We start from the raw sequence: 18,132 nt of genomic DNA on the forward strand, positions 1-18,132 counted from the left end.
AGTCTCAGTATTAGGCACCTGCCATGGCGCTAAGGGAGCAGGCCGCTGAGACCTTTGTCAGCATAAGATAATGGGCACAGACGTTTTCCCCTTTCAGGCATTTAAGTAAGGACTGGTTTGGGGGTTTACTTCAGTGACTTCTGTGAGAGTCCCAATTTGGATAGTAAATATCTATGGGACCCCATGCCCTTCTCACTGTCAGAGGTTATTTCTATGGCAAGGGCTTCACAGGACTCTGAAGATTAAAGGAATCCCCCCAAACAGCTTCCTGATGGCTGCGGCTAATATAGGACGACAAATACCCAGTTTTTGAAACAGTATGTTCAGAGCCATAGAAAGTACCTAAGTCCCTAAAACTGTCTAGAGACTGTCATATTTCTTTGCCTGAAGGAAGGGATCATTCTTGTTCTCTGTTTAGAGACTCTATTAATGATACTTAAATGCTTCTTAGACAGTGAACCAACTGGTAGAATTCATTTCCTGTCAAGTCTGTTCACAAATACAAATTTAAGTTTAAAAAAAAAAAGAAAAAATCTTAATGATAGTTCTTGAACCACCTAACTTTGTATAAATAAAAAATATCTTGCAAATCTTCATATAAAGTTCAGGGCAAAATAATGGGGATTTACTTAAATGAAACTCAGTAGCAATCTAAATTTCTGAGTAATCAAAATGCCTCCTAGGTATATTTGTACTGTTTAACATTATGTTTTATGAAGTAACCAGTTCTTTTATAAATGCTTTGCCATCTTTGGGTTCAGAGATTTTGCATAATTTTAATATACAAGATCGCATACCTAGTTACTGGAAAACCTCGGTTTCAAACTTTAGGACTTTGAGCTCCTGAATTTGCCCTTGAATCACTTCTCTGAATCAAATCTCTGCTTATGTTATACACATATATGAGCTATGTTTCATCATTTCAGTTCAGTCGTGTCTGACTCTTTGCAGCCCTATAGACTGCAGCACACCAGGCTTCCCTGTCCATCACCAACTCCTGGAGCTTACTCAAACTCAAGTCCATCGAGTTGGTGATGCCATCCAACCATCTCATCCTCTGTCGTCCCCTTCTCCTTCCACCTTCAATCTTTCCCAGCATCAGGGTCTTTTCCAATGAGTCAGTTCTTCGCATCAGGTGGCCAAAGTATTACGGGCTAATATATTTCTATAAACTGAAATATCCTCAAGTTGATAATAATTAATAGATCTTAGTTACATATGTATGATGAAATTGACCCCAGCAAGAAATTTAAATGAAAGAATGAGACAGGTTAATAATATTAATGGCACCATTTATGGTTACTATATGAAAAACTCTCTCCTATGCTCTTTATATACACTTAACCATCCCAATCCTAACCACCCTTTTAGGCAGTGATTATTAACCCCATCTTCAAACTAGGAACCTGAGGCTCAGAGAAGTTAAGTCATATGTACAGAGTCAATAGCTTTAAAACATAGAATGTGGATTGTGATAGGAAAGGTCAAGATAAAATGATCTGTGAGCTACTGAAACCAGTTCAGATTTTCCTGTATTGAGGGCAAGTACACCTCATGAAAACTTTTGTCCTTTTTATATTTTACATTTTGGAAATTGAGCCATACTTTCAATGTCTTACAGAAACTCAAATTTGAAAAGAAATTGGAGAAACTTATATAAAGTGAAAAATTATTTTTTTTAAAGTGTGCACATTCCTAAATAGCATTCATAAATTACCACGTACCTTTAGTTTTAAGGGCTTCCCTGGTGGCTCAGATGGTAGAGAATCTGCCTGCAGTGCAGGAGACCTGGGTTTGATCCCTGGGTCGGGAAAATCCCCTGGAAAAGGGAGTGACTACCCACTCCAGTATTCTTGCCTGGAGAATTCCATGGACAGAGGAACCTGGCAGACTACAGTTCCATGGAGTCACAAAGAATCGGACATGACTGAGCAACTAGTACCTTAGTTCTTAAGCTGATAAACATGCTTCTTTTAATAGCTTCTTTTTTTTTTTTTTGCAGTGTTGTCATTTATTCCTGAAAGTTGAAGATCAACTTTTTTTTAACTGAAGAATAATTGGCATATAACATTGTAATTAATTTCAGATATACAGCATAACAATTTGATATTTGTATACATTGTGAAATGATCTCCACAGTAAGTCTAAATACCATCTGTCATGCATAGTTAAATTTTTTTTTCTTGTAATAAACACTTTTAAAGTTTATTTTCTTGGCAACTTTCAAACCTGTAATACAGTATTATTAACAATAGTCACCATGGAAGAACAGCTTTTTAAAAGACATACTTGGAAAGGCTAAAGGTAACTCTTGGTATTTTTTTTTTTTTAGCAGTAATAGCTATTCCTCTCCATGCCTATTGCTTAGCAAACATTATCTGAGCTCACATGAGAGCCCACGGATTTGAAGGATGAGTGAGTGTGGGGGACACTCCCAGGAGGAGCATTGCTTACCTCAAATGAAAATGGAGAGAACAAAGGATACAAAACTGAAATTTGCAGGCTTAATAGTGATGAAGCGATATGAGTAATACCATGTGTGGTTTAATTGCCAAGTCATGTCCGACTCTTTGTGATCCCTTGGGCTGCAACCTGCCAGGCTTCTCTGGCCATGGGATTTCCCAGGCAAGAATACTAGAGTGGGTTGCCATTTCCTTCTCCAAGGGCTCTTCCTGACCCAGGGATTGAACCCACGTCTCCTGTATTGCTGGTGGATTCTTTACCAGCTGAGCTACAGGGAATGCAGCATGAGTGATGCTTAAAATGTTGAGAATTAAAAATAAAAATTAATATGGCAAACAACTTGCTTTGCTTTTTTATTATCTTGGACTTTGTAGCTAGAAGAGAGCTAAGGGATTTAGGGTATTTTTGTTAGTCTTTCTCCTTTTTCCCCAAATAAACTCTCCTTTCCTGTTTAGTTTGTTTATTATCTTCCTTCTCTTGCTCAACCTCTTTCATTTCCTCCTTTCCCCACCTCATTCCCAAAACTTCTTTCTTTAACTGAGCATGATATAGATTCAGTTCAAAAACGTGTTGTTTTTATCGAATGGAATTTTATCCTTTCAGTTTTAACATGGAGACTTTATTTTTTTTTTTCTTTTTTTTTTTCATTTATTTTTATTAGTTGGAGGCTAATTACTTTACAATATTGTAGTGGTTTTTATCATACATTGACATGAATTAGCCATGGATTTACATGTATTCCCCATCCCTATCCCCCGTCCCACCTCCCTCTCGACCCGATCCCTTTGGCTCTTCCCAGTGCACCAGGTCCGAGCACTTGTCTCATGCATCCAACCTGGGCTGGTGATCTGTTTCACCCTAGATAATATACATGTTTCGATGCTGTTCTCTTGAAACATCCCACCCTCACCTTCTCCCACAGAGTCTAAAATTCTGTTCTGTACATCTGTGTCTCTTTTTCTGTTTTGCATATAGGGTTATCATTACCATCTTTCTAAATTCCATATATATGTGTTAGTATACTCTAATGGTCTTTATCTTTCTGGCTTACTTCACTCTGTATAATGGGCTCCAGTTTCATCCATCTCATTAGAACTGATTCAAATGAATTCTTTTTAATGGCTGAGTAATATTCCATCATGTATGTGTACCACAGCTTCCTCATCCATTCGTCTGCTAATGGGCATCTAGGTTGCTTCCATGTCCTGGCTATTATAAACAGTGCTGCGATGAACATTGGGGTGCACGTGTCTCTTTCAGATCTGGTTTCCTCGGTGTGTATGCCCAGAAGTGGGATTGCTGGGTCATATGGCAGTTCTATTTCCAGTTTTTTAAGAAATCTCCACACTGTTTTCCATAGCGGCTGTATTAGTTTGCATTCCCACCAACAGTGTAAGAGGGTTCCCTTTTCTCCACACCCTCTCCAGGATTTATTGCTTGTAGACTTTTGGATAGCAGCCATCCTGACTGGCATGTAATGGTACCTCATTGTGGTTTTGATTTGCATTTTTCTGATAATGAGTGATGTTGAGCATCTTTTCATGTGTTTGTTAGCCATCTGTATGTCTTCCTTGGAGAAATGTCTGTTTAGTTCTGTGGCCCATTTTTTGATTGGGTCATTTATTTTTCTGGAGTTGAGCTGGAGGAGTTGCTTGTATATTTTTGAGATTAATCCTTTGTTGCTTCGTTTGCTATTATTTTCTCCCAATCTGAGGGCTGTCTTTTCACCTTGCTTATAGTTTCCTTTGTTGTGCAAAAGCTTTTAAGTTTCATTAGGTCCCATTTGTTTATTTTTGCTTTTGTTTCTAATATTCTGGGATGTGGGTCATAGAGGATCCTGCTGTGATTTATGTCAGAGAGTGTTTTGCCTATGTTCTCCTCTAGGAGTTTTATAGTTTCTGGTCTTACGTTTAGATCTTTAATCCATTTTGAGTTTATTTTTGTGTATGGTGTTAGAAAGTGTTCTAGTTTCATTCTTTTACAGGTGGTTGACCGGTTTTCCCAGCACCACTTGTTAAAGAGGTTGTCTTTTTTCCATTGTATATCCTTGCCTCCTTTGTCGAAGATAAGGTGACTATAGGTTCGTGGATTTATCTCTGGGCTTTCTATTCTGTTCCATTGATCTATATTTCTGTCTTTGTGCCAGTACCATACTGTCTTGATGACTGTGGCTTTGTAGTATAGTCTGAAGTCAGGCAGGTTGATGCCTCCAGTTCCATTCTTCTTTCTCAAGGTTACCTTGGCTATTCGAGGTTTTTTGTATTTCCATACAAGTTGTGAAATTATTTGTTCTAGTTCTGTGAAAAATACAGTTGGTAGCTTGATAGGGATTGCATTGAATCTATAGATTGCTTTGGGTAGTATAGCCATTTTGACAATATTGATTCTTCCAATCCATGAACACGGTATATTTCTCCATCTGTTTGTGTCCTCTTTGATTTCTTTCATCAGTGTTTTATAGTTTTCTATGTATAGGTCTTTTGTTTCTTTAGGTAGATATACTCCTAAGTATTTTATTCTTTTTGTTGCAATGGTGAATGGTATTGTTTCCTTAATTTCTCTTCCTGTTTTCTCATTGTTAGTGTATAGGAATGCAAGAGATTTCTGTGTGTTAATTTTATATCCTGCAACTTTGCTATATTCGTTGATTAGCTCTAGTAATTTTCTGGTAGAGTCTTTAGGGTTTTCTATGTAGAGGATCGTGTCATCTGCAAACAGAGAGAGTTTCACTTCTTCTTTTCCTATCTGGATTCCTTTTACTTCTTTTTCTGCCCTGATTGCTGTGGCCAACACTTCCAAAACTATGTTGAATAGTAGTGGTGAGAGTGGGCACCCTTGTCTTGTTCCTGATTTTAGGGGAAATGCTTTCAATTTTTCACCATTGAGGGTAATGCTTGCTGTGTGTTTGTCATATATAGCTTTTATTATGTTGAGGTATGTTCCTTCTATTCCTGCTTTCTGGAGAGTTTTAATCATAAATGGATGTTGAATTTTGTCAAAGACTTTTTCTGCATCTTTTGAGATAATCATATGGTTTTTATCTTTCAATTTGTTAATGTGGTGTATTACATTGATTGACTTGCAGATATTAAAGAATCCTTGCATTCCTGGGATAACATGGAGACTTTAAATTTTCACATTTTACTTCCCACTCCCTACTTTTCAAATAAAGCAGAACCCAAAAATTTTTGTGTGGTTTCAATTGCATTTGTTTTCTCTATTAAATAATGAGACCTAGTCATTAATTTACAGTGTTCGTCTGATTTTTTATAACAGTTTATGCAGTGTGTGGCTGTGTGGGTTTCCTCTATGATGGGCAGGGGCTGCTCTCCAGCTGCGGTGGGCAGGCTTCTCATTGTGGTGGCTTCTTGTTGCAGAGCAGAGGCTCTCGGATGCACAGGGCTTCCCTAGTTGCAGCAGGTGGGCCCGTGAGCTGTGGCTCCTGGGCGCTAGAGCGCAGGCTCGGTAGTCGCAGCGCACAGGGTTAGTTGCTCTGCAACATGTGGGATCTTCCTGGACCGGGGATTGAACCAGTGTTTCCTGTGTTGGCAGGTGGATTCTCTAGCACTGAGCCACCAGGGAAGCCCCAGTCTGATGTTTTGATTTAGTGCATTTGTTGCTTTAAAAAAATGATTCTTAAAAGAAGTCACATCAATATTTTATGATTTTTTTTAAAGTAGATAAGCTGAAACCCTCCCTGAAAAGTTTTATCTCAGCATTACTTGGATAAACCCTGACAGCTGTGTTTTTTTTAAGTTATACACATGATTCTTTTATATACCTACGTTGAGAATGGAGTATACCTTCATTCTGACATAAATATTTTCTGGTAGCTATAGGGAAAGTACTTACTATTTTGAAATAGTGGTATTTAAGAAAATGATAGGGAATAAGACTCCTTATTTTCATATTAGGGATTCTTGATATTGTTCTCTATCCTCTCAAATTTCTATGGGAATGTTAATTTTAAACCCTTAATATTCCCCCTATGTTTGCTTTTTCCTTTCTTCTGGAGTTAAGAGTTTGATCTGTACATCTTAGTCCTTCAATTTCATGTTTGGTAGTTTTGATTACAAGTTTACCCTTAGTTATCTATTAGTAGTTATAAATAAAATGTTGTGATGTTGGTCAGGGTTTCTTCTATCCTTATGTAGGCCTGTTTTCCAAATAAGTACTCCCTTGAAAAGGCAGGATGGGTGCAAGCTGTCTGTACGTATCTGATGAGTTGATAGACTGGCTTCATTTTAGGATAGATGGGCAAGAAGAAGAATCCATCTTTCCCCAGACTCCACTCCACTTTCACCTAAAATGAATATGGACATCCTAGAGGTCTTATCTCAGTTAATTCAGAGATTAATGTTTTGGTTTTAGCATCAAGATGAATTCTGCTGCCTTATACAGGAGTATAGAAGGAATTGTGGGATAGCAACCTGCAAGTTGTTAAATTGATAATCCTTGGTTAGTCAAGGACTTGCCTAACCAAAACTTGGTTTCTGACATACTTGCTTGTGTACCAACTCTATGACTTCTGTGATAGAAAGAAGTATTTCTTTCTTGAGCATTCTCAGATGAGTGTTTTAGGCCTTGCCTTCTCCTCTTATCTCCTCTTTAGGGTAATCCCATCTGCTATCTCTCTGAAAGTGAAGTCGCTCCGTGTCTGACTCTTTGCGACCCCAGGGACTGTAGCCAGCCAGGCTCCTCTGTCCATGGGATTTTCTAGGCAAGGATATCAGAGTGGGTTGCCATTTCCTTCTCTAGGAGATCTTCCTGACCCAGGAATTGAACCTGGTTCTCCCGAATTGTAGGCAGATGCTTTACCGTCTGAACCACCAGGGGAGTCTGTATATATCTCTATCACTATCTATCACTATCTCTTTAGTTTTGTGAAAACTCTTTAGTGACTTTTTTTGGTTTTCAGTGATGTCATAAAACCGTTGGTTCCCTACTGTGCATCTTTGTTTTCAATGCAGTGGGGATTTAGAAGCCAAAGAGTGATAAACACATGGAATAAGACCACTGTCGTGAACTGGAAGCAGACATTGCTTTGACTGGAAAGATGCAGAAGATAAAAATAGGCAGATTGTAGATGCATACATACATAGGTAATAGCTAGAAAATAAGAGAGTTCAGAAAATACTTTCATTGATATTAATACATGGAAATATGGTATTTTTAAATTATAAACTTAAAAAGAAAGAATAAATATTGGCTAATTTTATTAACTGTCTTGTTGCTGGTTAGTCACTAAGTCATGTTTGACTCTTTTGAGACGCTATGGATTGTAGCCTGCCAGGCCCCTCTGTCCTTGGATTTCCCAGGCAAGAGTACTAGACTTGGGTTGCCATTTCCTTCTCCAGAGGATCTTCCTGACCCAAGGATTGAACCCATGTCTCTTGCATTGGCAGGTGGAATCTATACCGCTGAGCCACCAGAGGTCAAATAAATTTCAGTGCTTCATTTTTAAGTACATTTTTTTGGTTGAACCTGTGGATGTGGAACTGCAGCTATAGAGGGCCAGCTGTATAGTTATATGCAGATTTTTTACTGTACTGTTAGGGCCTCTAACCTCTTGTGCTGTTCTGGAGTTACTTGTATGTAGGAGTAGAATTACTGGTTCATTTGATAACTCTTGGGCTTCCCTCGTGGTTCAGCTGGTAAAGAATCCGCCTGCAATGTGAGAGACCTGGGTTTGAACCTGGATTGGGAAGATCCCCTGGAGAAGGGAACGGCTACCCACTGCAGTATTCTGGCCTGGAGAATCCCATGGGCTGTATAGTCTATGGAATTGCAAACAGTCGGATACAACTGAGTGACTTTCACTTCACTTCACTTTTGATAAAACAGTATGATATTTTTATTGTTAAAATTTGAAAAAATACAAATAAATTAGTAAATAACTCCTAATCCTTCAGCTAGGAATAGCATTCATTAAATATACAGTACATTTAATTTCATACTTTCAATGCATTTTAAAAAATTGAGTCGAAAATAAGTGTATGTTTTTGTTTGTGTACCCTATATTCTGTTATTTTTATAAGATTTGTAAAATTTATTAAATAGTCTTTAAAAGCACTCTTTATATGCCACTCAGTTTCCTATTATATGTTCATTTTTTCATTTAATGAAACCCTGACAGACTTTTGGATAGGTTTACACTTTTTCAATATTATAAAAACATTGCAGTAAATATCTTCATAAATGTTTAAAGACATCTGAGATTATTGCTTTTGGTTACATTCCTAGAAGTAAAGTTATTTGGCAATAAAAATGAATCAACATATTTAAGGCTTTTGATAGATATTGCAAAATTACCCTCAAAAATTTGTACACATTATGTTTTCCCATCATCCAGATAGGAGGCTATGATTTCCCCTCTACCCACCAAACTAGAGGATGATTATGGAATCTGACCCAAAGCTCTTCAACTTACTTTTTTCAAGACCCTCATGTTAAGCAAGTGCTTAGCGTCTTCCTTCAATTTAGCTTGAGGAAAGTATCTCCAATTGTGGTACCACTGACTTGAATCACCCACCACCCTCACTGTTTGCATATACTTTAGTGATTTGTAAACTGTATACTGAGAATGTGCATGAATAGAGAATGAGGACAAGAAAAACAGGGAAAAAGAAAATAACAATATTGGAAGAGTATTGGATATCTGAGTTCATGACATCTACTTACTGGAATTTCTGTCAAATAACTCTTGAAAGATGTGACATCTCCATTTGAATGTAAGATGTACAAAAGTACCAGTTCTTCAGCCATCTTTTCTCCCAGGAGATCAAGTATGTGTACACTTAAAGTCAATCAGGACAAGTAACCCTGCTTACCTTTATGATTTCAAGAAGTGTTGAGGAATCTCCTAAACCCAAATGGCAACTGCATTCACTGCCTTGTTTTTCAGAGAGATGTAGTATAGTTTCCAAAAGGCTATTGACTTCTGGAATCAAGTGATTTGTGACCACAGTTTTATAAATTGTACCAGGCTTGGCCTTCAAGTGCTAAAACTAAATCATAGCTTCTCCTAAACTAATCTTACTCCAAAAGCAATTCCGTGTTTATACTGAGACCATAGAGACTTATGCAGAGATTGGTGTTGAACATGTGCATTTGTGTCCGTTTTCTAAACCTCTTTTCTTGACGTAGGACAGTTTTCATGAATTTCATGATTCAGGTTTCTTAGAAATTGTTTATAAAAGTTTTATGGGGGTATAGCTTACATATCATAAAAATCATCCTTTAAAGTGTAAATTCAGTGATTTGTAGCATAGTTACAGAGTTGTACAATCATTGCATTATCTAATTTTAGACTTTTTTAATCTCTCTGAGAAACTTCATTCCTATTAACTATTAACCCCATAACCATTAATGGTCATTTCTCCCTATTCCCTCCCGCTAGCCTCTGGCAACAGTAATATTCTTTTGGTCTCTGAGGATGTGACTGTTCTGGACATTTCATACGGATGGAACCATCCAGCCTGTGGCCTTTTGGATCTGGCTACCTTCATATGGTTTTCAGGGTTCATCTGTGTTGTAACATGTGTTCATATTTTACTAATTTTTATTTTCATGTAATATTCCATTATGTGGATACACTTCATTTTGTCAGTTGGCAGACATTTGGATTGTTTCCACTATTTGGCTATTAAGAATAATGCTGCTATGCACATTCATGTACAAGCTTTATGGAGATATGTTTTCAATTCTTTTGAGTACTTAGCTAGTAGTGAAATGATGAGTCATGATTCATTCTCTCCTGAGTCACCCTGGCCTGCTTTTGAATGTTCACATTTCTTGATATTTCTTATCTTTCACTAATTTCTTTAAAAAAAAAAGTTATCTCAGCTTTAGTTTCCATCAAAATAAATGTTTCTTCTTACTGGTTTGAATTTATAGAAACAATGGAGTAAATGAATGCACGCATGCTAAGTTTCTTCAGTCATGTCCAACTCTTTGCAATCCTTTGGACTGTAGCCCACCAGGCTCCTCTGTCCATGGGATTCTCCAGGCAAGAATACTGGAGTGGGTTGCCATGCCCTCCTCCAGGGGATCTTCCCAACCCAGGGACTGAACCCACATCTCTTACAACTCCTGCATTGGCGGGTGGGTTCTTTACCACCAGCACCCCTGAGAAGTCCAATGAAGTAAATAATCTTAGTCAAATACTTTAAAACCCAGGAAAGCCAGCAAACATGTAGTCATTAACTCTTCAAATTTTGTTCAAAAGCAATATTATTAGCTGCTTGTGGCCAGCAGAATAGACTGACTTTGTTCTTTTCCATAATTATAAAATTCCATAATTCTGAATCCAGGTAGAGATATGTTCTTATTTCTAATTATGCCATTGCGTGGCTTTCAACATGTTCTTTCCTGTGAATGATTGCTATATACCTACTATTTATAAGAGGGTTTTAGTTTTGCATATTTGGAGAGGATACTAAAAGAGTTCTAGAATTTGTCAGAAATGTTTGAAATTTTGTTCTTAAATCAGAGAATTCACTACTTTCTCTTACATATGGTACCCTCTCTCCTGATACATGCCTAATTTCTCTGTATTTGTTTCTACTTTCAAGATATAAAAAAAAGAATGTGAGTTAAACTAATTGTATTCTCCGAGAGGAAATGGCCCAGTACTCTTGCCTGGAAAATCACATGGACAGAGGAGCCTGGTAGGCTACAGTCCATGGGGTCACAAAGAGTTGGACACGACTAAGCGACTTTACTTTACTTTACTATGGTCAAACCAGGTTTTTCTGTATGCTTCGCTTCAATTGGTATTCCTTTTTAGAAGTTTCATAAACACAGAAACTGTTTCCTCCTTACTCTCACAGCTCTATATATCTGGTATAGAAACATGTCCAGATTAACTATTTGGTAAAAATATTTTGAATGAATATGAGTTAGCAGAGTTAAAAAGAAATGTGATAAGACATTGCCATGGCAAGACCCAGATTCAAGTGTGTGGTGGTTTAGTCACCAAGCTGTGTCCAACTCTTGCGACCTCATGGACTGTAGCCTGCCAGGGGATCTTCCCAACCCAGGAATCAAACCCAGGTCTCCTGCATTGCAGGCATATTCTTTTCCAATTGAGCTGTGTGATAAAACATAAAAATATTATTTTTCAGAAAAGCTAAATTTGCTTTATAAGTTTTTACATAAATGTACATTGCAAAATGATTGTTTTTATGTTGTTTTTAAACTGGTTTTCCACCTTTAAAAAATGGATAGAATTCTGATAAGGGCTTCCTTGGTGGCTCAGAGAGTAAAGAATCTGCCTGCCATGCAGGAGACCTAGGCTGGATCCCTGGGTCAGGAAGATCCCTGTGGAAGGGAATGGCAACCCACTCCAGTATTCTTGCCTGGAGGATTCCATGGACAACGGAGACTGGTGGGCTACAGTCTGTGGTGTTGCAAACAATTGGACACGACTGAGCGATTAACACTACTACTTACTGATAAGGGTTGTTATTCTTATACTGTGCTCAAGTAGCTAAGGGGAAGAGTCATCCATTTTGCTATAAACATAACTAGAGTTGATTTTGTTTATCATGGGAAGAGGAGAAATCTGTAAAAGAAAGAATAATTAGTTTCAGCTTCCTTTCACTTCTTTTTCTGAATCTATATAACCTGTGTTGTCACAGTTGTGATTTGCTTAATATTTTATATTTCACAGTGGAAAATAAAAGAGCAGACCATGGCTTCTCTTAGCACATCCTCCCTTTGTATATCAAGATATCACTTAATGCACAGTCTTTCAAGCTGTCCACAGCAGGTTGACATACTAGAAGCTGGTATATCCTAACTCTCAGGCAATCCTAATGCAGAAGGTCTCATTTTTATTTCCCAGTGGAGGAGTTATGAAGTTACCTTGACTCAATGAAATAATGCACCTATTATTTTTAAAATAATAACTGTTAATTTTATACTTTTATTTATAAAATTCCAAAATAATTCCAAAATAATAATATATAATTTTAAAATTTTTCTTTCCTGTACTTTTTGTAATGTTTTGTGTATACATATAAGTCAATTAAGGAAGTCATAATTTGAGTGCCTATCATAGTTGTTTTTTTTTAACTTTAAAAATTGAATCTATCCCAAACATTTCCAAAATTCCTTTTATCTTCTTTGTTCTTCTAAAGCATTTCCCTAAATTGTTTTTAATTTAAAAGGAAAAAATGTTTTCTAATTTGTAAAATGGCATGTATTTATTGTGTGTGTGTGTATGTTTGTGTTAGTCACGCAGTGGTGTCTGACTCTTTGGAATCCCATGGACTGTAGCCCACCAGGCTCCTCTATCCATGAAATTCTTCAGGCAAGAATACTGGAGTGGATTGCCATTCCCTTCTCCAGGGAATCTTCTTGACCTAGGGATCGAACCCAGTCTCCTACATTGTAGGCAGATTCTTTACCATCTGAGCTACCAGGGAAGCCCATGTATTTATTGTAAGAAAATCTAAATGTGTAAAATCGAGTAAAACAATCTTTCACCACTTCAATTTATAGAAATGAGTTTCTTTAAGAGAGAGAGAGAACTGTGAGTATGGCAGACAGAATAGGATCAGGTGATGCAGAAAGAGGAGAACTTGGAGAATGGTGCTGTCCGAAGCCCTGTCATAAAGATTTTTAAACAAGGAAAGTTGAATTGCACTAAGAGTAAGCACAGATGAAAAGTAAAGCGAATTAAGCATTTTTAATTAAGCTGTCACTAAGATCCGTGAAGTACTAAGTTCAAATTCTTAAATAAAGTTCATTAGAGGGCATGGAAAATAAGTCATGTACATGGTAGTCACTTAGTAAGTGCCCATTCAACATGATGGTAATTGTGTGAACACCCGACTTCTTGCAATTGAAACCAGAATCTCTTTTTTATTATTACTATAATTCTTATTATTATTTGTTAAGTGTCATTCTTGACTGGCAAACAGTTAAGGCTGTCTTTGTTTCTCCTTAGGCCTCTTATATAAGGAGTTGAAGGGGAAATAAAACATACAGGATGAAAAGATGGCAATGTTGCCTCCCCCGGGACCTCAGAGCTTTGTCTTCTTCACAAAACAGTCTCTTGCCCTCATTGAACAACGTATTGCTGAAGGAAAAGCAAAGGAGCCCAAAGAAGAAAAGAAAGACGATGACGAAGAAGGGCCAAAGCCAAGCAGTGACTTGGAAGCCGGCAAACAGCTGCCCTTCATCTATGGGGACATTCCTCCGGGCATGGTGTCAGAGCCTCTGGAGGACTTGGACCCTTACTATGCAGACAAAAAAGTGAGTTTACTGTGCCTGCAGTGGTGCGGTCTCGCTTTACCTCTTGTACAAACAGATACTGAGATTAAGAGGAATTTAGTGAAAAACTACATCATGAAAACATGTTTAGTTAAAATGCATATGTAGGATATTTCAGAATATGTACTTTTTCTAATTTTTCATCAAAACTGATTCTGTCACTGGCATACTATTTTGATTTTTTTTTAACCTAATAGTGTTCGGTATCACGTTCTGCCCTTTAGACATGACATAAGTGCATCCTCATAGAAATAAAATAACTGTCAATGTGAGAAGTAAAACGTGGGTATACGTCCAGAATGCATTTGCACAGAGGTGTCAGTTGAATCTATGGGAATATATGAAATCACTTAACTAATTATAGGGTTTCAAGAGCCACTCATTTAGGGGGTTGGAGAGAATAGAGAATCTGAGATGGTCAGAGAGGTAAGACATAAATCAGAAAATTTTCTACTATTCAGAAAAAAAAAAGGAAAGAGAATATCCCAATAAAATTACTCAGGAAGCTGAGGCTAGATAAAGACTACTGGAATGAACAAGGAGGATGAGTTGGTAACTTTTTTGCCAGCAGTTTATGTTAGTTGATGGGAATCAAAGCCAGAGAGTGGTAACTCTACTAAAAACTCTGTAACAGCCTATACGGGAAAAGAATGTTAAAAAAAAGAGAGAGGGTATATGTGTAGCTGATTCACTCTGCTGTATGCCTGAAACTAACACAACATTGTAATTAACTATACTCCATTCATTTTTTTAAAAAAAGCAAGATAGTGGTGGACAGAAAGTGAAAAAGAGGAAGTGTGGGTGCCAGTTGATGCATGCTGGGAAATTTGAGAAATTTCCATCAGAAAGATGGTCACTTAAGCAACAGAAATTGAAAGCTTTTTTTTTTTTTTTTAAATAATGAAACGTTGCAGTTACAAATTTTTTAGTATTTATTTTTGGCTGTGCTAGGCCTTCCTTGCTGTGTGCAGGCTTTCTCTCACTGTGGCGAGCAAGGGCTAGTCTATCGTTGTAGTGGCTTCTCTCATTGTAGAGCGTGGGCTTCAGTAGTTGTGGCACGCAGGCTTAGTTGTCTCATGACATGTGGACTCTCCAGACCAGGTATCAAACTCATGTCACCTTGCATTGGTAGGCATATTCTCAACCACTGGACCACGAGGGAAGTCCCTTGAAAACCTTTTTTACGTAGGGTATAATTAGCATGTTTAAAAGTGGAAAAAAATTATTCCCAGAGAGGAAAATACAGAAGGTTGAGTAAAGCAGTTAGTTGCTGATGTTAACAGACAAGGGATAAACCAAAAGTCGGCTTGCATTTGCGTTAGAAAACTGCAGAAAAGTAGAGAGAAGCCTTACTGTGTGAGCCTTGTAGGGCAAATAGGATGAATTTAAGATATGTTGAAGTAAATATAGGCACATCTGAGGAAATGCATGTTAAATAGTGTCAATATTTTCCATACTACAGGAGTGGAAGTTGTCCTTTGAGAGTCAATCTTGGAAACAGCAGATCTGAGAGTATTAATTGCATTAAGGACATGGGAGAGTTTGAAACAACTGCTGTAAAGATAATTCTACCAAGAAAATGAGAAGGAGGTTACCATCATTTTTGAGACAGTAGCAGATACAACCAGATTGAACTTGACAAAGAGGAGACAGTACAAGATAAAATCAGCAGGTTCCCTAACTTTCTCCCAACAATACTTTGCTACACAGCACCTGCAGACTTACCGTCAAGAGGTCAAGAAAGGCAGGATAAAGTTCATTTAAAAGTTATTTTGATCTAAGATATAAATAAAAGGGCACATTTCTTGATTAAGATAGCTAGCAGATAAAATAAGGAAAAGTGAAATGTCTTGTGAAATAGAAAACATGATGAACTTAATTTTGATGGTGTAAACACATCTACTTCAGGGAGAGTTGCTATGAATAACAATACATAATTTTTTGCTTCATATTAAAATCAGAATCTCAACAAACTGACAGCCTGTCAAGAGTAAGCCGAATACCTGAGAAGCCTTTGAGATAATACTCAGCATTCTTATTAACCCATCAGTAGTCTGACACAGAAAAAAAGAAAGCTAGCATGTTTTCAGGGTCTCTGTGACAGACAGTGGATTTTTCATACAAATTAGCAACATATTCATCACAACCTGGAGAGATAGGAATTAATAAAGGATTTGAGGAAATTAATTAACTCACAAAATGTTACATAAACACTCATAAATTCTGTCCTAGATTTTTTAGTTCAAGTTGATTTGACTCCCTACTGAGATGTTGTACATCGTCTCTTAGGTTAGTTTAGTTTTTGTTGTATAGCAACTACTGTGCTCACAACTTTATAAAAATGAATGGAATAATGAATGGATAAATAATGAAATAGGCAAAATTAAAAATACTTTCTCATTTTACTTATATTACTTCATCCTGAAAAATGTCTGGCTCCTTCATCTCCCATTTGCAGAGGGGGCCTGGATGTAATTTAACCAGCCTCTCTTAATGAGGAAAAAATCTTTCTGGAGTAAATCCCAGTTCAGAGACATAAACTAATATTGGCTTAAAGTGACTTGGGGGGTAAGAAGAAAATGTTTGCATTTGGAGGATGGAAAATGGAATCATTTTAGCTCTGGGATAGACTAATGTAATAGAGAATATTTGGGATGGGACTCCAATCCCTCGCTTTGGCCCCAACTCCTTTCAGATGTGACACCAACCATGTTAAAAGCCCAATGCACATCTGCATCAGAATATAATACTTAGGTAGAGTTAAGTCAGACTAAGTAATCTATTTTTCATGGCCCTCTCTTAGCAGATGAATAAATACCCAAAGGGATTATTGAGTCTTCTTATTTTTATTTTTTCGTTTGTAGCTTTAAATGATCAACTTTCTGAGCCATGTCCTAGCTCCTCAATCATTCTTGGTTAAAATAGTTTGGACTTCCCCTTGCAACTTCAGGGTTGACTTTCATGTGGATTGAGCCTTTAATATTTCACATTATTCACTCTAATAGACGAGAACTTTATTTCTGCTACACTATAATCATTGCTTGGAATAAAAATCTTAATGATTCCTGATTTGTCTTAGGTTCAGATTTTAACTTATGCTTGAGTGCATTTATCTTATGCATTAGCTTATGCACTGAGCATTTATCAATGCCTTGTTAAAAAAAAGAACATGTAGTAAACTAATGTAGAGGTGTGTAGTGGTTAGGGCATCATTTTCATATATGATAAATATATTAAGTGGCTTCCCAGGTGGCCCTAGTGGTAAAGAACTCACCTGCCAATACAGGAGACATAAGAGATGAGGGTTTGATTCCTGGAGTGGGAAGATTCCCTGGAGGAGGGCATGGCAACCACTCCAGTATTCTTGCCTGGAGAATCCCATGGACAGAGGAGCCTGGTGAGCTGCAGTCTATAGGGTCACACAGAGTCAGACATGACTGAAGTGACTTAGCACACATGTATGTTCCAAACATTAACCAAGAATTTACAATGTACCAGAACTTACTTTTTTAAAATTTATTAATTTTAATTGGAGGCTAATTACTTTACAATATTGTAGTGGTTTTGCCATACATTGACATGAATCTGCCATGGGAGTACATGTGTTCCCTACCCTGAGCCCCACTCCCGCCTCCCTCCCCATCCCATCCCTCTGGGTCATCCCAGTGCACCAGCCCTGAGCACTTGTCTCATGCATCGAACCTGGACTGGCGATCTGTTACACATATGATAATATACAGGTTTCAATGCTATTCTCTCAAATCATCCCACCCTCACCTTCTCCCACAGAGTCCAAAAGACTGTTCTATACATCTGTGTCTCTTTTGCTGTCTCGCATACAGGGTTATCGTTACCATCTTTCTAAATTCCACATATATGTGTTACTATACTGTATTGGTGTTTTTCTTTCTGGCTTATTTCACTCTGTATAATAGACTCCAGTTTTATCCACCTTATTAGAACTGATTCAAATGCATTCTTTTTAATAGCTGAGTAACATTCCATTGTGTATATGTACCACAGCTTTCTTATCTATTCATCTGTTGATGGACATCTGGGTTGCTTCCATATCCTGGCTATTATAAAGAGTGCTGCGATGAATCTTGGGGTACACGTGTCTCTTTGATTTCTGGTTTCCTTGGTTTGTATGCCCAGGAGTGAGATTGCTGGGCCATATGGCAGTTCTATTTCCAGTTTTTTAAGGAATCTCCACACTGTTCTCCATAGTGGCTGTACTAGTTTGCATTCCCACCAACAGTGTAAGAGGGTTACCTTTTCTCCACACCCTCTCCAGCATTTATTGCTTATAGACTTTTGGATAGCAGCCATTCTGACTGGCGTGAAATGTGTACCATAACTTAAAAGCTCCACAGACACCGAGTGCTAGCT

The 18,132-nt window shown here is 37.5% G+C and overlaps 1 protein-coding gene and 1 long non-coding RNA gene across 3 annotated transcripts in view; one reads left to right on the forward strand and one right to left on the reverse strand.

Moving 5' to 3' along the window:
- The window catches only part of SCN9A (sodium voltage-gated channel alpha subunit 9), a 165,254-nt gene that overhangs the window by 59,871 nt on the left and 87,251 nt on the right, over positions 1 to 18,132 (forward strand). Inside the window, exon 2 of the mRNA XM_020874124.2 lies at positions 13,418 to 13,725. Coding sequence (XP_020729783.2) covers positions 13,468 to 13,725 — 258 coding nt within the window. The 5' untranslated portion in view covers positions 13,418 to 13,467. The remainder of the gene's footprint in view (positions 1 to 13,417; positions 13,726 to 18,132) is intronic.
- LOC139038049 (uncharacterized) overlaps positions 11,923 to 18,132 on the reverse strand; it is a 133,863-nt gene continuing 127,653 nt past the window's right edge. For both annotated transcript variants that reach the window (XR_011490967.1, XR_011490965.1), the window contains exon 6: positions 11,923 to 12,028. This is a non-coding gene — a long non-coding RNA (uncharacterized lncRNA). The remainder of the gene's footprint in view (positions 12,029 to 18,132) is intronic.

The sequence above is a fragment of the Odocoileus virginianus genome, chromosome 13 (genome assembly GCF_023699985.2).
Source record: "Odocoileus virginianus isolate 20LAN1187 ecotype Illinois chromosome 13, Ovbor_1.2, whole genome shotgun sequence".
In the NCBI taxonomy this organism is placed as follows: Eukaryota; Metazoa; Chordata; class Mammalia; order Artiodactyla; family Cervidae; genus Odocoileus; species Odocoileus virginianus.